At 33.8% G+C, this 20351-nt stretch overlaps 1 protein-coding gene across 1 annotated transcript; it reads right to left on the minus strand.

The window, feature by feature from the left end:
• Nucleotides 1–18475: 18475 nt before the first annotated feature.
• LOC133187651 (uncharacterized) lies at nucleotides 18476–20023 on the minus strand. The gene has a single exon (XM_061323067.1). It carries the CDS (start codon nucleotides 20021–20023, stop codon nucleotides 18476–18478), a length of 1548 nt encoding a protein of 515 aa, XP_061179051.1.
• Between the last annotated feature and the right edge of the window lie 328 nt (nucleotides 20024–20351).

Consider the following 20351-nt stretch of genomic DNA (forward strand, 5'->3'; position numbering starts at 1 on the left):
TTCTAAAGTGACATAAGTCTATACATATGATACAGACATATGGACTATATCATAATTCTTGAAATATATTTGTATAAATAAAGTTTTCCTCGATAGAGCCATTCACAGGGATAAGAAATGTATGTTCTTTGTAAGGTGAAATCTTGTATACCTTCTAGCGATATGTCTTTTATTTCATAACTCTAATTTAAGTGGGAATGTCAACAAAAACCGATTACTAGTATTCTAACTATTATAAAATTTGACTATCAACAAAAAAAAAAAAATAAGGGTAGTGGACTATTTGATAGAATTATGAGTAAAGCAGTATTGTTTACACGTCGTCCATTCCGTTCATACAAATTTTACCTTGCATGTAGTATTCCGATAAGATGAATAAATTGAGATTAACTTGCCAACATGAAGATTAAAAAACTTCATATCTTAACAGCTTTGATATTACAAGTAAGAAAGTGTTAGGGTGTCCCAAAACATATGTTACACTTTTAAACTGTTATAAAATTTTAATAACTTGTTACATTCATATAATTTACAACATATAATAAAATTGTTTTAAATTTTTTTGTCAAGCATACATTTATCACAGTTTCCTTATTAATCACCAAAATTTTTCTTTGGAATAACATATGTCATTTTACAACATATGTTCCAAATGACGTCCCTTTTCCTTTAACATTGTTTGAACACGATTTCTGAAGTTTTTTACCACAGCTTTACATGTATCAACAGAGATTGATCTTATTTCTCGTGTAATTGCTGTTTTTAGGTCCTCTGTTGTTTGTGGGGAAGGAGAGTACACTCTGTCTTTTAGATAACCCCACAAGAAAAAATCAAGGGGGTTCAGATCGGGGGAGTGCGGTGGCCAAACATTTGCGGTACGATAAGAAATGTATTGATCACCAAACGTGTTGTCAAGCCACTGAAGAACACAACCTGCAGTGTGTGGTGTAGCATCGTCCTGTTGAAACCGCACATTATCCAAATTTACAACTTTTCGTCTAATGGCTGGTAGAAATTTAGATTTCATTAACTTTAAATATCGTTCAGGATTTACTGTCACTGTATTGCCTTCGGTGTCCTCGAAGAAAAAAGGGCCAATTATTCCGCTTGAACTTAATGCAGCCCATACAGTAACTTTCTCACGGTTTAGAGGTTTTTCCACATAAAGATTGGGTTTCGCCGAACCCCAGAATCTAAAATTCTGTTTATTGACAACATTATTAAGATGGAAGAGGGCTTCCTCAGAAAACCATATGGCACCTGTTAAATTTTCAGAGTCAGATCTACTTAAAATCCAATTGGCAAACTCTAAACGACTTCTGATGTCTGTCTCTTTCACAAGAAGGTTCCATCTTAAAAATGTGATGCCGTCATTATGACGTCATAATTACCTGACTATTTAACAGATTTTCCCGAAATTTTGTCAAATAAAATTTATACTAATACACTAGATGTTGACAAAATATCTTTGTAATTGCTTTGGGTTTGATAAAGTTATAGATGATTAAAAGTGTAACATATGTTTTGGGACATCCTGTACATATACTTATTCTAATATCTACGATCGGCATCTTGACATAAACTTTGAATTAACACAAGGTTTGAAACCTTATTCAAGTGTTCACTGTATTCCATTGTGGACATTACTGTTAAAATTACAGTAAATTTTAAATATGTATGTGTTAATAGCTGTTTAAGTCAAAGTACCCAGGATATTTGCTTCATGCTTCATTATCCAATACATACAATTTTGTAAGTTTCAAAAAAAACTTCATAAAAATGAATGTTACATTTAACAAATAGAAAGAATCGTAAACATGTAACGTGATTAACTCAATTACTTTAACAAAATAGATCACCTCTTGCATATTTTTAGAAAGATTATACCAAGATTAACTATAGTAAATCTTATGTTATGTAGAATGAAATTGCATCTAACTATAAGAAAAAGAGGGGTGGGGATTCCTTTATTTCGGATTATTTCCTAATCCTTTCTTAATGGATGATGGAATTCTGAATAATTTAATTTGTAAAAATTGGGGATATCAAAATGGGCATACTAGCTATTTATCAATTAATTATTGTTCATTGGATTTTGTACTTGATTCTTGTTCATCTTCACATTTTTATTGATTGTCTTAATGGCCAATTTGTCGTTCATTTAGCTAACTTTTGTCACTAATAAAATTTATTTTGCATAAATATTCTGTAAGATACGGAAGCCGGTAGGTGCCAGGTAGAAAAATATTTTATCTGGCGGCCGCCAGATGTTTATGTGGCGGCAGCCAAATAATTATCTGGCGGTCGTCCCATAGATATCTCGAGGCCGCCAGAAACTTATCTGGCGGCCGCCAGATAAAAAGATCTGGCGGCCGCCAGAAAACTATTTGGCGGCCGCCATATAATTTCTGGCGGCCGCCAGATCTATCTATCTGGCGGTCGACAAATATTTATCTGGCGGCCGCCATATAATTTATCTGGCGGCCGCCAGATAAGTTTCTGGCGGCCGCCAGTTATTTATGTGGCGGCCGCCAGATAAAACATTTTTCTACCTGGCACCAACCGGCTTCCGTAGTAAGATAATTGAGATACGAATTGTTATATTCTAATGCATCAACACTACTGATGCAATAGAATGATATGACTTTGGTTCTTTAATGGTGATTAATTTTTTTCTCAATTTATTGTTTAATTAATCTTTGCCTCGTCCATAAAAAAAACCATGAATAAAAGTTGTAAAAGATGTTAAACTGAAAGATTCCGTTTCCAATTTTTCCTCTAATAAAAATTAGATGCCCCCTACCTGGTTTTGTATGTTGGACACACTAAATGCTTAGAAAATAGGTTTGCAGGATTCTTTTATAGTATTATGCTTATCTAGATTTGCATTCACCTTGAAGACCAGACACAATATCCATTTTTTGTAACTCTTTGTCAAATTATCTTTTTTCTTATCACTCAGATTTTTCATTTACATTTATGAAAACATTTTTGCTAAAAAAATATATTTTACCACGTTGTTTTAAAATAAGGTAGGTTTTAAGATAATGGTTTCGTCAATGTTTTGTGGTGCTATTACGAGCATACTTTTGAAATTTATCTCTATGGGCTTATTTCTTAATAAGTTGTATTTCAGAATATTTAGAGTTTAAATTTTCAGGTCAGAACAATCAAGACAGAGATGAAGCGACCTTATACAAGCGACAGAGACATTCTTGGACTATATAACTAAGTACTGTATGAACAGTTGAAGGCTTTTATGGAACCATGCACTTCGGCTCCGACGGACCACATACCAACGACTGCCTAGATGGACGATTGATTGATTGTATGTTGTTTTACGTCCCATTCGAGAATTTTTCACTCATATAGAAACGTCACCATATACCAGTGAAGGGCTTCAAATTTCGACCTTTACTCGGCACTTAGGGCCATTGAGCAGTGAGGGATCCTTATCGTGCCAACACCTGCCGTGACACGGGACCTCGGTTTTTAAGGTCTCATCCGAAGGACTCCTAGATGGACGATATCGGAAATTAAAGGTTGAAAGCAGGGCATACCACACCATCCCCCCAACTTCTTCGTCGTCATAAAGATCTTCAAGTACAATCAAAATGCCAATGGAAATTAAAAGGTTCAGAGGCAAGCCAACAGAACTATAGGAATATCTACTAAGAGTCGCAACTGAAACGGGTAATACATTATAAACTTCAGACCCAGGATTAATGACCACCTTATGACCTACACAGATCCCTTATCTGAACTTCTTCATTACGAATAACGATTGTCTCGTAACATAAATGAATGAATGCTTGTAATCTAAATATGAATTGTAAAAATAAACAGACAACACAAGATATTAAACAGGGAAAAGTGAACATGAAAGATGACTGTAAAATGCATTTAATGATTAGTTCTTGTAAAAATGAATTAAGTCTGCAGTTATTTTATAGATACATGCATTCATGGAGTGCTATATCTTATATCCAATACATTTCTACAAACTTACGGACAATTAGAATAGAATTTAGATTTTGAAATCCTAAAATCTTGTCCCCTTGTTGTAAGCTACCTGTTTGGAAATTATGAATCCTCCATGTTATTTGTGTCAAAATCCATGGGCCAAGTTTACAGTTGTGGGTAGACAATTGAAGAGACGGAAAGAAGCAGAGACTTTCAAACAAAACAACAATATGTAATCCCATCTTCGATCTCGAGTGCTGTAAAATTCAAACATTTAGTAACAAACTAAAAGGAAGTCAAAAGGGTTCGATTTAAGTCACCATATTTTCCATGAAGAAAGTTTTAAAAGATTTTTGTACAGTGTCACACACACTGATATTTACAAATTTATGTAACAAACAGCCTAGGCATTTATTTGAACATACAAAAATAATTAATTCATTAAGTATTTTTTTATGATACTGAAAAATGTACAATCGATTCTAGCTGCAGAACTGTAGCTGTCTGGTTGAGAAAAATATGGCAGACAAACCAGAGATCTACAGATTCAGGTATTGTAAAAACTTTCGATTTACAGCAACGCGTTTTTGACGCACGCTATGAGTATTAATTTTTGTAATATATAAGTTCCGCCTCTCAAAGTATCTGTCCAAATTTCCTCAACAAGACAGCTTCACTTTGTAGCTAACAGGAATCTTAGATGAGATCATCACTGATAAATTTAACCTACAAATGTAGATGCAAAGAGGTCATTCACCGGTATGTCAGTCATTTCGGTTATCTTCATTAAGTTTTAATCTTCATAATCACTTTGAGGTATAAGTAAGAGTCGTGTCATTCAATTCAGTGGTACGCTAAAAGAAATTAGCAGGATATCAAAGATTTTTCTGCCACTACTTTTTCATGTCTTTTTATCGATGTCAATATTTCGATGTGAAGCTAATGTGAGGAAGGCTACTGTGCAAAGAGGGTACGCTAAGAGAGATAGTCCAAATCATAGAGAGACAGACAGACAGATCATTGACACTACATGTATTTCAGGACTATGTTCTTTTATCACTTTCTGTAAACACATACCTATGTGAACAAATTGATAGCTACATTTGAGTAACTTTCTATTTCATTTTTAAATATAGTTTGCACGTCATGGTATTTTTTTTTCTATCAATTCAACAATTACTTACAATTTACTTTAAGCAACTACATATCATAATTATTTAACTCAAGTTTCTGACCAAGTATAGGAGGAAACTGGGAATCCAGCCAAGCAAGGATGCCAGAGATGAATGATTAATTTAAGTACACAGTTCTTACTTATTTTATGAGCTAGAAGTATGGAGGGGAAGGGACCAAGACAATCCCAAAAAATTTTAGTATTTTGTTTCGTTTATAGCTAAGTTTGGTAGTGTAATTTCTTTGATTATTCCCATGTCATATGATGGGTGAAATATAGAGATAACGATCAGTAATCAAGCTCAAAAAGTCCATTGAAACAATACAAGTCGGGAGCAGAGCAAACACGGACCTCTAAAAACATCAGAGGTTGGGTCAGATGCGATGGAGGTATTGCATCCCCTGTCGATCGGTCACCCCGGTCGTGTGCTCATTGTCATGATCGGGCAAATGGAAAAATCCGTAGATAATCTAGTGTTTAAATAATGGCCTACCAATAAGTATGAAAAACGTCAGTTAGCATTGGACTTAATGATAGATTGTATTTACTGACAAGGTCAATGTATCGACCATAGAATTTGCGAAATGATAAACGAGACTGTTGATATCCTTGTTTCATCAATTTGTTTCTCAATGGCCGCTTTGTTTTAGAAATTGTTCGTACCTGGTGCATGCTCTTGCGTATCGAATCAAGTGGAAGATATAAACCCATTATGCAAGTAATAAGGATATCTTGCTACATAAGTAAGGGAAGTTGACGATAGAAAAGTTGGAGTCATCACGTTTATCATACATTTAAAGTGTTGTTGTTAGGTTAATTACCATAAACGTCTTTTTTCTAGTAAAATATCCAAATATGACACAGATGTGTCAGCCTCTGTGGTATCTTTTATTTCAAGTTCACTGGGATATACATGTTTCGAGTCGACATATGTTGTTAATCGATAATGCGTATTGTGATGTAACTAAATGTCGAGTTGAAGGCCGCAACAAATGTCATCTTTTTTCTTTTTATAAGTTTTTGAATAAATTCTGCTTCATATGAATCCAAAGTATATGTCTTCTAATAATGGGGCGCAATTTGTGCCAATGGGAATTCCGACAGATTGTTGGAAGACCCGATCTCCAAAATCTACATTAATATTGTCAATCAGAAACTCAAGCATCTTTTTAATATCTACTTTCAGAGTACTTGTGTGTACATGGGTCAAGTTTTCAGAGGAGTTTATGACTCTCTCGGTCCATTCTTAAGCTCGTGTGCTTTCTGATCCCTGCTTCTTTATACCTTATAAAGTACTTCAACATTATACCAATTTTGCTTATGATACTTAAATGCCTCCAGGATATCTTGACGATAATGAAGAAAAACATTACATTATTTAGGGTAAACAATATTGTTGTTTATTGTATTCTTATGACTGGAAAGATAAGTATGAAGAACAAAATAATTTCTTTAATATTAAAATTATATCTATAATGTTTAACTCTATATATTTTTGGAAATCTATGCGCAGTTCGCAATGTTCTGTAAAGCACATGTGTACACGTAGAGGTATGAATATAGCTACAAGTTCTCACTCATGTTATTCTTTTGTCTTTAACTAGGTCAGACATATCATCTGAAAATCGGTAATCGAGGTTAATAAAAGAAACGGCTTTTTTTTTTTTTTTTTTTTTTTTTTTTGTCATTCATATTTTTATTTCCGTCGTAACATGCATTTTTATACAAACATTACAAAACTACAATAAAATGGCATAAAAACAAATATTCCACAAGATAGATAAAAAAAGAGATCCATTTGAACAATTTTGAAAAATAGACAGCATATTTTTTCTATAACATTTAAACCTTCACTGACTAAGAAATGTTTTCAAAAAATCCCAACTTTGCTTTATCATGTCTGCTTTCTTATGAGAGAGAGAAAAGGAGGAAAAGAGCTCTATAGTTCTATAATATCTAAGTACTTCCAAGTAAGCATAAAAAGACGGTGTTATATTTTTCCATTAATTACAATTCATTCTATATTGCTTTGCAACCAGAATAATTATGTTCAAAGTTCTGAAAGCAGTTTCACTAAAACTGTTATATCCAAATATAATTTCTTCAGCAGTAAATTTAATTATTAAACCACATGTATTTCGAAGTTTATCTCTTAAATTAGACCATAAAATAACGGAATAAGGACACCAGCACAATAGATGAATAATTGTTTCTTTAGCATCATGGCAAAAAGAACAAAGTTCTGTTTCAGCTAATTTGCATTTCATAAGTTTGCTATTTGTAAAAAAAATATTTGATATAAAAGCTTAAACTGAAAGCATCGAAGCTTTGTGTCCTCTGTTATTAAACAGGGTAAAGAGAAAGAGTCTTTCCATTTATTTTCATGAATATGTATTGAAAGTTTTTCCTCCCATTTCCTTAAAGTCATTGAAGGGGACTGTTATCTTTTCAACAAACTACGTTTAATGTTATTTGAAGCAAGTCCCCGACAATTTTGGCAACCAATAATTAAATCATTCATATAATAACAAGAAGAAGATGAAGAGATTGTTAGTTATTTCTGCAGTCAGTTTGATAGTTGTTTGTATATACATGTAGACAGTTTTCATTGTGTAAAACCCTCCTGCACTCTGATATAAACACCCTCCCATCCAAAAAGAAACTTCCGCTTTTTGAAGTCCTAGGATATTAAAAAAAAAGACATACAGTAAATTTACATATTTCACACTAAATCGTGTGAAAAAATAATTACAACTGGAAATATCCCAGGAGCTCAAAAACACCACTCACCCTGCCATTTGTCAACCGGAAGTCTTATTCGATACGGCAAATTTTCCCTTGATAACTCAGATTCCTCCTTAATTACAGTCACAAGCGTGTTTCAATCAATATCCAGATTTTTTACTTTTTTTAACCCTTGCTACATATTTTGGTGATGAAATGTATAGTCTGGAAAGGTGGCATAAGCAACTGAAAGACGATATGGCACAGCACGCCCACACCATTTTCATCGTCATCAAGAATTTCAAGGACTTTCAAAACGCAAAAGAAGATCCAGAGGCAAGCCTGTGGGAAAGTAAGACCATCATCCAAGAAGTTTGAGACTTTAGACGCTAAAAGAGAGATACCAGGACTCTATCGGAATACATGTATCATTGACCTTATATGACCTACATAGCTCCATATCTGAACAGCTTTATTTAGAGTAGTGAATTTGTGCTTGTTTTGTTACATAAGCGAAGAAACGATATAGTTATTGAAATATTCATAATTGCTTTTTTTTTTTATATGTATATAGTGTGCGACTGAGCTGTAAATAGTGATTCTAGGTGATATATACCCATGTATTCATATATTGCTATTGCTCATGTGACTTATCAATGTCTGTTGATTTATCTGCTTTTTTAAACTTAAGTACGTACTTTTCTCTGGGCTCCACCCCCTAGCTAAAAGGGTCTTTTAATCCCTTGTTTAATTATTATTTGGAAAGGGGGCAATACATGTAGAGGTTCGGAAGATGGGTCTATTTGAAGACATTGAATAACAAGGACAAGAATGTTAAATTATTGTCTGGACTTTGATTCTCTAATAGAAGGACATCGGAGGCTAACACTTATAAGTACAGATGTAAATTATTGTGAGAGTATAATTGAGAAATTTGAATCACAGTTATATGGACAATTTAAGGTCAAAGTTGAATTAGTCCATTTTACAACTATGTGTTAAGATTGGAACATTTTATACCACTTATTCTTTATTTAATTATGTTACCAACAATTTACAGAAAAAAAAAATCCAGAAATTTCTACTGAGTAAAGAAGAAAATGCAGGAAGAAAAACTGATATTTTCAAATGAAATTCTCTCTCTCTTTCTCTTTCTCATACAAACACACAAAATATTAATTGTAAGAATTTTATAAGAAAAATCTTTTCTTTATTTTACATTAAACAAAGATTTTTTTCAATGAAAATATATATTCAGATTTACAATGGCATGCAATCCCAATCCTGCTTAAAAGAGAAATTAATTAAAAAACTTGAATAAAATTCTGTATAAATTTTCTATTTATAGTGAGAAACGAAACGAAGGTTCAAAGTTCAGAGAATCTCTGAATCTATATATATCTCAGATACATACAAGCTTCACTTTTTTCATTTCAAAAGTACATTATTTAAGTCTGCATTTCTTGCAAATCATCAGAGGAAAAAGGGCGTTAGCACTGACTACCACTAGCAGAACTAACTTAAATTAAAACCACAAGGACTTATTATAATATATTTTCTTTAAGCCACTGTGTATTCTACTTCCATTACATTTATATCTGTAAACGAAAATCTGAATTCTTATACATAATGCCATATGCTTATCTAATCTTGATCTTGACCCTCATTTTAGCACTTGGTGCATGACTTCTTCTATACCTACATAAATATACAAAAGCAGGCCCGTAGGAACTGGATGGGGACCCCTCCCCCATTCAATAATTTTGCCATCATATACTTTATTACATAGAAAACAAAGCTATAATTTAAAGTTGTACCTTCTCAATAAAGGAGATGGGTGAACAAGGCGAGCAGAATGCCTATAGCTTCAGATATATAAAAATCATAATCAAATTGTGAATTTAGTATTTAGAGTAAAGTTCTCATTATTAAAATTCATGATATAATGATAAACAAAACTTTTCTGAGAAAAATTTCCTCTGCAAAAAAATATTCTGTTATTAAAAAAATAAAGTTGTATTCGTGAGGTTCGAACCCTTGCAATAAAAATCCGAAGAATCCATTTTCCTTTCCTACGGGGCTCTTGAATTGTGGCATTTAAATCATGTTTGTGATATCTACCCTTGACGAAATGAACTTCAAGTACTTCTCAGAAAGATGCGAATGTTGTGTCACAAAACTGTATTTTCAAGGCATAGTGGGTCTTTGCTCCATGTTTTTGTTGACGAAAAGATGTATTTTTTTTTTCCTCAAACTATGAGGATAAACTTTGAAAAAATATGCAGCGAAGACCCACTCATATCGAAAAATTGTGTTTTAGTGTAAGAAAATGATCTTTTTTGCCCTCTCTAGTGTGTGTATGCTAGTTTCATAGGCAAATAATTCCAATCTTATTGAGATATTTGCAAATTGTGGAGATTTTGCATAAAGTATACTTTAAATTTAGAAAAAATTTCATAGAAAATTTTGTTATATTTGAGATGTATTTTTTCATCTTCATGTTTGTTGCACTATAAACATTGCGCTCGCCTTGTTCGCCCATCTTCTTTGCCAGCATATACTATATATTACAAAACAAAGCCAATTTACGGCGGTGCACACTGAAAAAAATAGACTCCGGTCCCTTTTTTTACCATGATTTCAGCTGATAAGAAATTAAAAGTTACAATGCTATACAGCTGAAAGGTCATTAAAAGCATATTGTACTGTTGCTCAGTAATTATATGCATACTGACCCCAATTTTCTTTCCGATTTTGAGTTATGCGACATATATATAAGAGTCTGAAATATACTTCTCAAAAATTCCTTGATGTAACCAGGGTCTGGAGCGATATACCTTAAAAGAAATTAAAGTAATGCCATTCACTAATTAACAATTTTCAATTATCAACGAGTACATAATTAGTTAGCCATGTACTCATTGACAATTGAAAGTTGTTAATTAGTGAAAGTCAGTACGTTCAAAGATGCTTGAGATTTATTTGCGAAGCAGTTTCCTTTAAAAAAAAAAATACTGCAAGTTTGTAGACTTTTTCACAAAAGATCTTACAAGTAAGACAAAAATAAAAATATTTTAATTCTCTTGAATATCCAGGGCATGATAAGTTACATTTCTATTGCACTAAAATATATTGTGAAAAATATTTTATTTAAAACAAAATACAAAGAAATTATAGACTTGTAAAGTTTTAATCTTAGGCCAAAATAAAAAATACCTTTGTTTCCCATAACGCGACCGACCCGCTTAAATCGTGCCGACTAAAAAGTTTTTTTTTAATAAGATTATTCAAATATTTTTTTTTTAATTCTTGTTTATCAACTTTATAAAATACAATTCCATCAAAATCCGTTTTTATCAGAACGGCGGTTTCTGTTTTACGCTCAATTGGCGCCCACAACATGTGGCCGCAGAGGGTTAGTTCGTGTTATAAAACATCGGCTACGTATAAGTCTTATTATATACCTTTAACTTATTAGAATCCTACACTCTTGAAACATTTCGTGAATTAAATATACGATGACTTAATATGTTGACGGTGCGACCGTTAGGGCGAGCGCAGATACCCTTTCAGTTTTAATTTAGATCGGTATTCCGCCTGGTGCAGGCAGATAACTAACCATTGACATTGTACAACACATGAGAAGTCAAAGTCACACGAAATAAATTTATTCTTCATGTTGTGTGGGTCATGAGTGTACACAGTATGAGTATGAGTGCACGAGTTTGTTTGGTAAAAAGCTACAAAAAAATATAAACAAATGCTTACAAATTAAGTACAAAAAAAAATAGTTCAAACAGATATAGTATTTAAACACAAGTTAAAAAAAGTATTACAAAATTTAGTGACCAAAATGACATGCCATGCTTTAGAGAATGTTTTTACCATAAGAAAACCTTTTTATCTAAATAGAAACTTTATAAAATACGTTCAAATAATATGAAAATATAGCTCAAAAATAATATAAAAAGACTTACATAGTGGTTTTAGGCACTCAAAATATCTGATGCATTAGGATTTCTAATTAAGAAATAGCCACACCAGGGCTGGTCAAGCAGGTCAACAGGAAGTGAGTAACATTGGAGTTAACTCATACCAAAAATAGATACATAATCATAGTAGTTAAGTTGTACCATGTAAGTTTTCAACAACAATAATAATAATAGAAAACACACTCCCCGTCTGATATGAATATATCACCCAACAAATAAACATGGTGCGTATGAAAGTGAGACAAAAAGGTATAAGTTAAAGAGTTTTATTATATCGTCACAAAAGTGTACATTTTGATGAATTACTCTGAATGATACAGAAACACAATTTCTGAGATTGGGCGAACGTAGGTCCGCGATTGCCCATCTTTCACAATGCGAACTTCAAGTTTGCGCACCAGTCCATCGTCACTAGGAAAAACACGTTCTACCAGTCCAGTCGGCCAGTGGTTGCGCTGTGCTTCATTGTCCTTCAAGAATAATGTCTCCAACATGAATGTTCTTTACAGTATGTTTCCATTTTCTGCGCACTTGAAGACTCTGCAGGTACTCACTCTTCCATCGGCGCCAAAATGTCTCGGCTAGGCACTGAACGAATTTCCACTGGGAAGTATAAATTTCACGAACAGATAGATATTTGAAATCCTCTGTAGAATCTGTCGTTTTTTGCGTAAGCAAAACAACTGGAGACAAAATGCAAGGTGTTTCTGGGTCTGTGGATACTGGTACCAATGGACGTGCGTTCACTATTGCTGTCGTTTCGGCCATAAATGTGCAAAGGACTTCATGGGTAAGTTTGGTGTACTTAGCATCTAGTAAAACGGAATCAATGATCCGTCTGATTACACCAATTAAGCGCTCCCAAGCGCCTCCCATATGAGAGGAGAAAGGTGTGTTGAACTTCCAAATTGCTCCTTGTTTTTTTTTTTTTTTTTTTTTTTTTTTTTTTAATGTACATGTATTTATTTTCAATATCATACAACAAAATATCGAGGCAAAACTTCCGCAGAAGCCCTCTGTATATACCTCACCTGGGGTGCCAGGAGCTCCCTGGATCGGTATTTTTTCAATATTTAATATACAAAATTATAAATATTTGATCAAGAAAAATACATGTATATATATCATTATTAACATTTCATTTCTATACATATGCTTTTGTAAATAAAATAAATATTGTAGATGAAATATCTATATTGTACAAAACACAAAGAAAATCATATTTGGTCAGCTAACTTTTTTTTTAAAGAAGGTAATTTGATTTAACCTTTGCTAATAAATAATACTGATATAATGATGATTTTAAAAAAAATGACAACGCATATACATTTACGTTTTCATTTTATAATCTACATTATTATATTTTTTTTTATAGTGACATAATATTTATATAGATAGATAATTATACATGTATGTTGCAAGGGGAACACTTAAAGTATTGTCCAACATACCCTTAGCAACATGTATATATAGAGGGCCAGGTCACCCTCTTATACTTCATACAAAGATTATATTATAATGTATATAAATATAAATACATATGTATATATCAAAAATGGGAAAAAAGAATGGCAATTATTACAAGTTTAATGCTAAGGATTGCATAATATGAAAATTGCATGTGATACTTCGAGATCGTTTGGTCACTAGAAAAAATTTCATAAGAGCATTTTTCAAAAAAATAAGCATGTCTTCATTTGTAATGTTATTTTGCAGAATTCTACATTTCATTTTATATTTAAACATTTTACAAGCAATAAAGGATATGACATTATTCAAAACGAAAGTATTTTGGTTAATCCCATGACTGAAACCCACAACAATATTTCTCCAACTAATATCTATACCTATGACTTCAGAGACTCTGTTCCATATTGATTTAACTTGTCTGCAATCAAAGATCAAGTGCTTAGAATTCTCTTCACAGCGACATACAGAACAGTATTTATCAATATCTTTATTCCATTTACTAAGATAGAGATTATTTGGTAACAAGTTATGTAATATTTTGTAATTAAACTCGGCAACATTTTTATCAAGAATATTTTTAATTTTTTCATCATATACTTTTTGCCATTGATTTGAAAAATTAATATCAAATTCTTTTGACCAGATATTTTCCATAATTGGCTTTTGGGACTTTTGTTGTAATAAAATTTTGTAGAAGAATTTTGATGTTTTATCTTCAATATTTTCTTTTTTATTTTGAAATTTAAAGGAAAATGAATTCCATGCGTTGTTAATATTGATATATGGAATATTACACGAATTAATATCATGCCATTTACTAAAGATTATTTTAATAACTAAGTATTCACAAAGATAGTTTTGCGTTTTATTAAGTTTTTTCTGAATTTCTGTGAGAGATTTGAGACCGTTTTCATCAAAAAGATCTTTTACATATTTGTATCCACTTTCGATCCAATTCTTTAAAAAAATCATTTTACCTTTATATTTAAAGTCCTTGTTAAACCATATATTTTCACGTAAGAATTGGTCTGATACATTTATTTCATTTCGTGCTTTACACTGTTTAAACGCACAAAGAACTTCCTTATAAAAGCGAGGTAACTTATAAAGTATATTAAAGTCTGCAATATCAGTAATATTTGATCGCACTAAGTAGGGTATATCAAGTCCTTGTTGCGCTAAATATGCATTTAAAAGTTCTTTCAAGCTACTTTTATTATTTATAATTTTGGAAACCCATGCCGCTTTTAATGCCTTTACTTTCGTTTCAAAGTCAATAATTTTGTAATCGGTATTAGTAAGACTAATTGGTCGATAATTTTCAAGTTTATCTAAAGCATCTTTTTTATGTATTAGAGAAAGAACAGAGCATTTCTGTGTTTTTGATAGTTCACCTTTTTCGAAAGATGCTATTAAAGCATTATAAAAATACTTATTAACGTGTTTCCAAAACATTTTGTAAAATTCTACTGGTAAACCGTCGATTCCGGGAGATTTATTTTGTTTCATTCGATATACTGCTTCTGCGCATTCTTTTAGAGATGGAAATTGGTCGCAATTAATTTTTTCCTCCTCTGTAATTCTGTTTACAAAGTCAATATTATTTAAGTAACTATCAATGTCTTCATTTGAAATATCCTCACTTGAGTAAAGATTTTCATAAAATAAACAAAGTTGATTTAATATGTCATCAGTTTTATTGTAAATCTGGTCGCCTTTTCTTATTGTATTAATAACATTATGTGATTGATGCTTATTTTCAAGCCTGAGAAAATAGGAGGTATTCTTTTCACCTTCATCAATCCATTTAGCCCTCGATCGTATTTGTGCACCTTTAGATTTATATTCATACAGTTTGTCTAATTCGTCTTCTAAATCTTTTTTATGAATCATGTTGATTTGTGTATAGTGACTATTTTCTATCCTTTCGATATCCTTTTCAATACTTTGTATTCTGTTTTTCAAAGATTTATTTTTTTGGGTGCAGAATTGAATACTCATATTCTTTATTCGGTGTTTTATTAGTTCCCATTTAGTGTGGGCGTTATTCTCATTTTCTATATCTTTGGGAAGTTGGGTAAAAAAGTCATTTATCAAAGAACAGTAATCAGGGTCTTGTAGAACAGAGGTATTTAATTTCCAAAAGCCCTTTCCCCTCTCATTAGATGATACGGGACATTTAAAAATTAATGAAAGATGATCGCTCATTCTACATTTAGATACACTTGGTGCTTTACGTAAATATATATTCTTAGGAGTAAAACAAAAAATTTTACTAATAAAAACATAATCTATTCTACTTTTAGGCAAGTCGCTACCGTCACACCACGTTAAACCTGCTTTATCTGATTTCAAGTCTGACCACAAATCATACATATTGAATCTATGTATTAAATCTTTAAAAACTTTCACACTTCTATCTTTATCATTACAAACTTTACAGTTAAGGTCTCCAACAAGTATGATATTTTCATCATTTAATGTGTATTGGGAAACCCACTTCATAACTTTTTTGAAAAATTCTTCTCTTTGATTTTCTGAGTTTGGAGCATATACATTAATAAGAGAGATAACTCTTTTCTCATATTCAATATTCAACAGTAAAATTCTGCTATCAGCAGATCTATGAACATTAAGAATTTTAAACGAAAAATTTTTACTAAATAATATTGAGACACCTTTACTATGTGACGAATCTGAAAAATTATGATAAGAGGAGCCATGCCACCTTGAGTCATATATATTAATTCGATCTTTAACAAAATGGGTTTCTTGTAAAAAAATAATATCACATTTAATATCATTAAGCCATTCATATAATATTAATCTTTTATCATAATTATTCAAACCTCTACAGTTAAATGATAGGAGCTTAATGTTTGCCATTATCTGGATAGTTACCTCTTAAGGTAGCTGTCTAGACCTTGTTGACTTGATTTATTGGTGGAGCCTGCTCTCCTTGGGCGAGACCATGTGCGTCCTGGAGCTTTACGTAGCTTTTCAGCCACTTTAAGCATGATCTTACCCATATTATTTTGACCTGGCCATGCCTCTGGTTTAGTGTGAAGGGTCTGAGTGGCGTTTAAACCGGTTCCCCAGAATTGATCGTACACAGAATGGGCATAGATAGTATCTGCAGTGGAGGAAGTGAGAAGATCCTTCATTTCATTACATTGTTGTAATTTTTCTATAATAATTTCCTCCATGACGGAGGGGGCATCCTTCTGCCAAGAATCAGATGTACGAATAGCTTTTCCAATAAACTTGCACTCTAGTGGAGACTTAGCCTGGCGAATACGTTCCGCTGCCACAAGATCACCGGAGCGCATTGCCTTAGTGAGTTGGAAAGCCTGCTCAGCTGATTTGAAATGCTCTCCAAATACTTTCAGGTCACAGGGGTAGAAGTTAGAAAGGATATTTTGTTCCCCATCGAAGGCTGCCACTTTTGAGTTGTTTTCAATGAACTGGGGGCAAACCTCATCGCCTGGTTTGTGGCCTTCATTTTTACAGACTGAGCACCGGGGTCCATTTTGGCACGCCTTGAAAAAATGACCGGTTTCCCAACAGTTTGTACAAGTAGGGGGCGGTTTTTCTACGAATTGCCCACGGTGGAAAAGAGCTTTGTTGGGTCCCAGAGGTTCTATATATACAAATCTGTTGCCATTTAGGACGCTTGTCATTTTGTTATTTTTAGGGTTCCTAATTTTTTCATATTTAAGATCACTTTTAGGATGGGCCCCAAGCTTATGAAGCATTTCATAGATGGCAGTGTCATCTACAGATAGCGGAACACCGCAAATAGTAATTTTTAATGTTTCGCTTTCTGGATCCTCTAGCACGGCGGAATATGGGTTTGAGTCATAAACTTGAATGTGCTGATTATTTAAATCAAAGCCTTCTATGAGTACTTTGTCTCTGTTTTCCTTATCACTGACATAAATTCTCCATAGGTCACGGTCTAATTGTACGCATTTGACCATGTCGCCTACACAATGCATGACTGCTTCTAATAAATCAAAATTTGTAATTCTTTCATTGGATAATTTTGGCAATTCACTGTCTTTAAGATATACAGGTTTCAGTAGTTGTGCCATTTTTTTCTAACTCAGGGTGCTGCACAAGGTATTACCGTTACAATACCCCGAATGCTTAGTGAAGCTAAGTGAAAAGGTACTCACTGATCAGATATTCACAATAGTCAGGATCCATATATTAATCCATGCAAACACAAAGAAGATACAAAAAGCAAATGTCAAACACTGCTATAAACGTATATACACAATTTGATGCACAAATTTTGCCTCAAAAGCACCTCAAGATGCAAAAAAAGCCAAAAATTAACGGAGCCCAAACGAAAGCGTCCGTTCGTCTCCGTCACGTGACATCAGCTTTCCAATTGCTCCTTGTTGTTTTAGGAAGGATTTCATTGAGAGGTCTTCCACAAAAATAGCATCAATTCCAAGTTCTCTAGATCCACCAATAAAATTGGTTCCTCTATCTGAATAGAATTCCTTCACTTTGCCTCTGATTGATGTGAAGCGACGCAAGGCGTTGATAAAGGAAGATGTGCTCATTTCTTCGATTACTTCAATATGGATACCACGACATGATAAACATGTAAACAACACAGCCCATCGTTTGGAATTCACAGAACCATCACGTGTACGTCGGGTGACAACATTCAAGGGTCCGAAGCAGTCGACGCCAACATAAGTAAATGGTGGGCAAGAAACCAGTCGTTCCTCAGGTAAGTCTGCCATCTTTTGATAAACAAAGTTGCCACGAAGTCTACGGCATTTTACACAACCAGATAAAATGGAATATATCAGTCGTTTGCAGCTCGGTATCCAGTATCCTGCAGCTCTGATAGCTCCAGCAGTCAGATGACGTCCTTGATGACGAATTATTTCATGATAATGAAGCACTAGAAGTTTCGCAATATGGTGTTGATTAGGTATAAGGACTGGATTCTTTTCTCCTAGCGATAATTCTGAACTTCGCTTCAGCCTTCCGCCGAACGCAAAACTCCTGACGAATCAAGGAACGGGTCTAGCCTTGACACTTTCCTGTCTCTTGGTATAGGTTTTTCACTCTTTAGGTTCTCAATTTCTCTACTGTAAGACTCTTGTTGAACCAGTTGAATGATGAATTTTTATGTTTCTTTGTGTAATTTTGGTTGTTCTTCAATGGTTTCACAGTTCACTTTTGTTTTACTTCTAATGAAACGTCTCAGAGTTGAAATGGCTTTCACAAGACTCTTCCAGGTAGAAAATTTACAAAAACGACTCGAGTCCAAAATCTCAGTTGAAATTTGAGTTTTGCCTGAAACAACTTCTTGACGAATTTCTCTGTCACTTTCCGGCTCAATGAGGGGATAAACAGTCTTGGTTTCCTCTGGAACATTTCTCAACCATTGGGGTCCCGTTATCCAGTTTTGTAGAGATGTGGTCAATGCTGTATGTGAATATCTTGTCGCTGTATCTGCAGGGTTTTTATCTGTTGAGACATAGGACCACTGAGATGGAGATGAAACTTTGTGATTTTTTTCTACACGGTTCGAAACATAAACAAAAAATCTGCGGGTGTTATTGCAAATGTATCCTAAGACAATTCTGTTATCACTGTAGTAATGAAACCGATCTCGTGGAATGTTCAAATAGTCATATACTGCTTCTCCTACCTCTGTGGCCAGGACGGCGGCACATAATTCCAGTCTTGGTATGTTGTGACCTTTAAGAGGTGCCAGCTCTGATTTTCCCATAAGGAATCCAATAGAAACTTCTCCCACTCTGTCAATGACTCGGAGATATGCAACGGCAGAAATGGCATGTTCTGATGCATCAGAGAACACATGGACATCCAAGCAATGTGCCTGAGATATGGAAGTAGATACGATCATTCTAGGAACTCTATAGTCGTTAATAGAGTGTAAAGAATCAAGCCAGTTTTTCCATTTTTTCACGTGTTCCTCTGAGAGTGGTTCATCCCAGTCACATCCAGGAGGTACAAGTTCACGATGCAGAATTTTTCCACTGATGGTTGCTGGAGAAATAAATCCAACTGAATCAAACACACGGTTCAGTGTAGATAAAAGACCTCTTCGGGTACAAGGTTTCTCTGCATTAGAGATTTTGAACACAAACATATCACTGTTCAAGTCCCACAACATTCCTAAACTGTGTTGAACAGGTAAGTTGCACATGTCTGTACTACGATTCAGTTCTTTAAGGTCACTTCCTAAGTCATCTGTAGGGAATGATTTCATTACGTTTACACTGTTTGAAATGATTTTATGAAGACGAATATTTCCGTTTTCTTTTAGTGCTGCTTGTGTTTTCTTCATAAGGGTCACTGCTTCAGCTTCTGTGGGAAGGAAGGTAAGTCCATCATCAACGTAAAAATTATTGTAAACAAATTTACGAACATCACAATCACCGACAGCTGATGCTTTATGAAGTCCGTAAGTTGCCACATCTGGAGATGGTGTATTTCCAAATACGTGTGCTTTCATACGATATTGTATCAGAGGTTTTTGAAAGTCATTATCTTCATACCAGAAGAACCTGAGATAATCACGGTGTTTTTCATGAACACGGAATGCATAAAACATCTGCTGAATGTCACCACTGATCGCTATTGCATTCTCACGGAAACGCATGAGGATTCCCACAAGGTTGATTGTTAAGTCTGGTCCAGACATTAACACACTGTTCAATGAAATGTTCTTGTACACAGCAGATAATCGAAAACTCCTCGGATTTGATCTGACTTTTTAGAATTGTACACCATAAAAAGAGGTAAGTACCAGCATTCCCCGGGTATGTCGGATGAGGCAACTTCGGCTGCCCCGCTTGCTAAAACTTTTGACATGAATGCAAAAAAGTGTTCTCTTTTGTGAGGATCTCTCTGCAGACTTGAGTTGAGGATCAAAGCACGTTTCCAGGCCTGTGAATAATTGTTTGGCATCGCTGGTTTAGAATCTTTAAAAGGGAGTGGTGCAGACCAATAGCCTTCAGCATCCTTATGAA

This window comes from Saccostrea echinata, unplaced genomic scaffold (genome assembly GCF_033153115.1).
Source record: "Saccostrea echinata isolate AGI-Se365-2 ecotype Australia unplaced genomic scaffold, CSIRO_AGI_Sech_v1 ptg000015l, whole genome shotgun sequence".
Taxonomy (NCBI): Eukaryota; Metazoa; Mollusca; class Bivalvia; order Ostreida; family Ostreidae; genus Saccostrea; species Saccostrea echinata.

Excerpts from the sequence above, each read along its gene's own strand:
- LOC133187651 (XM_061323067.1), bottom strand. The coding sequence starts at position 20,023 with ATGTCTGGACCAGACTTAACAATCAACCTTGTGGGAATCCTCATGCGT.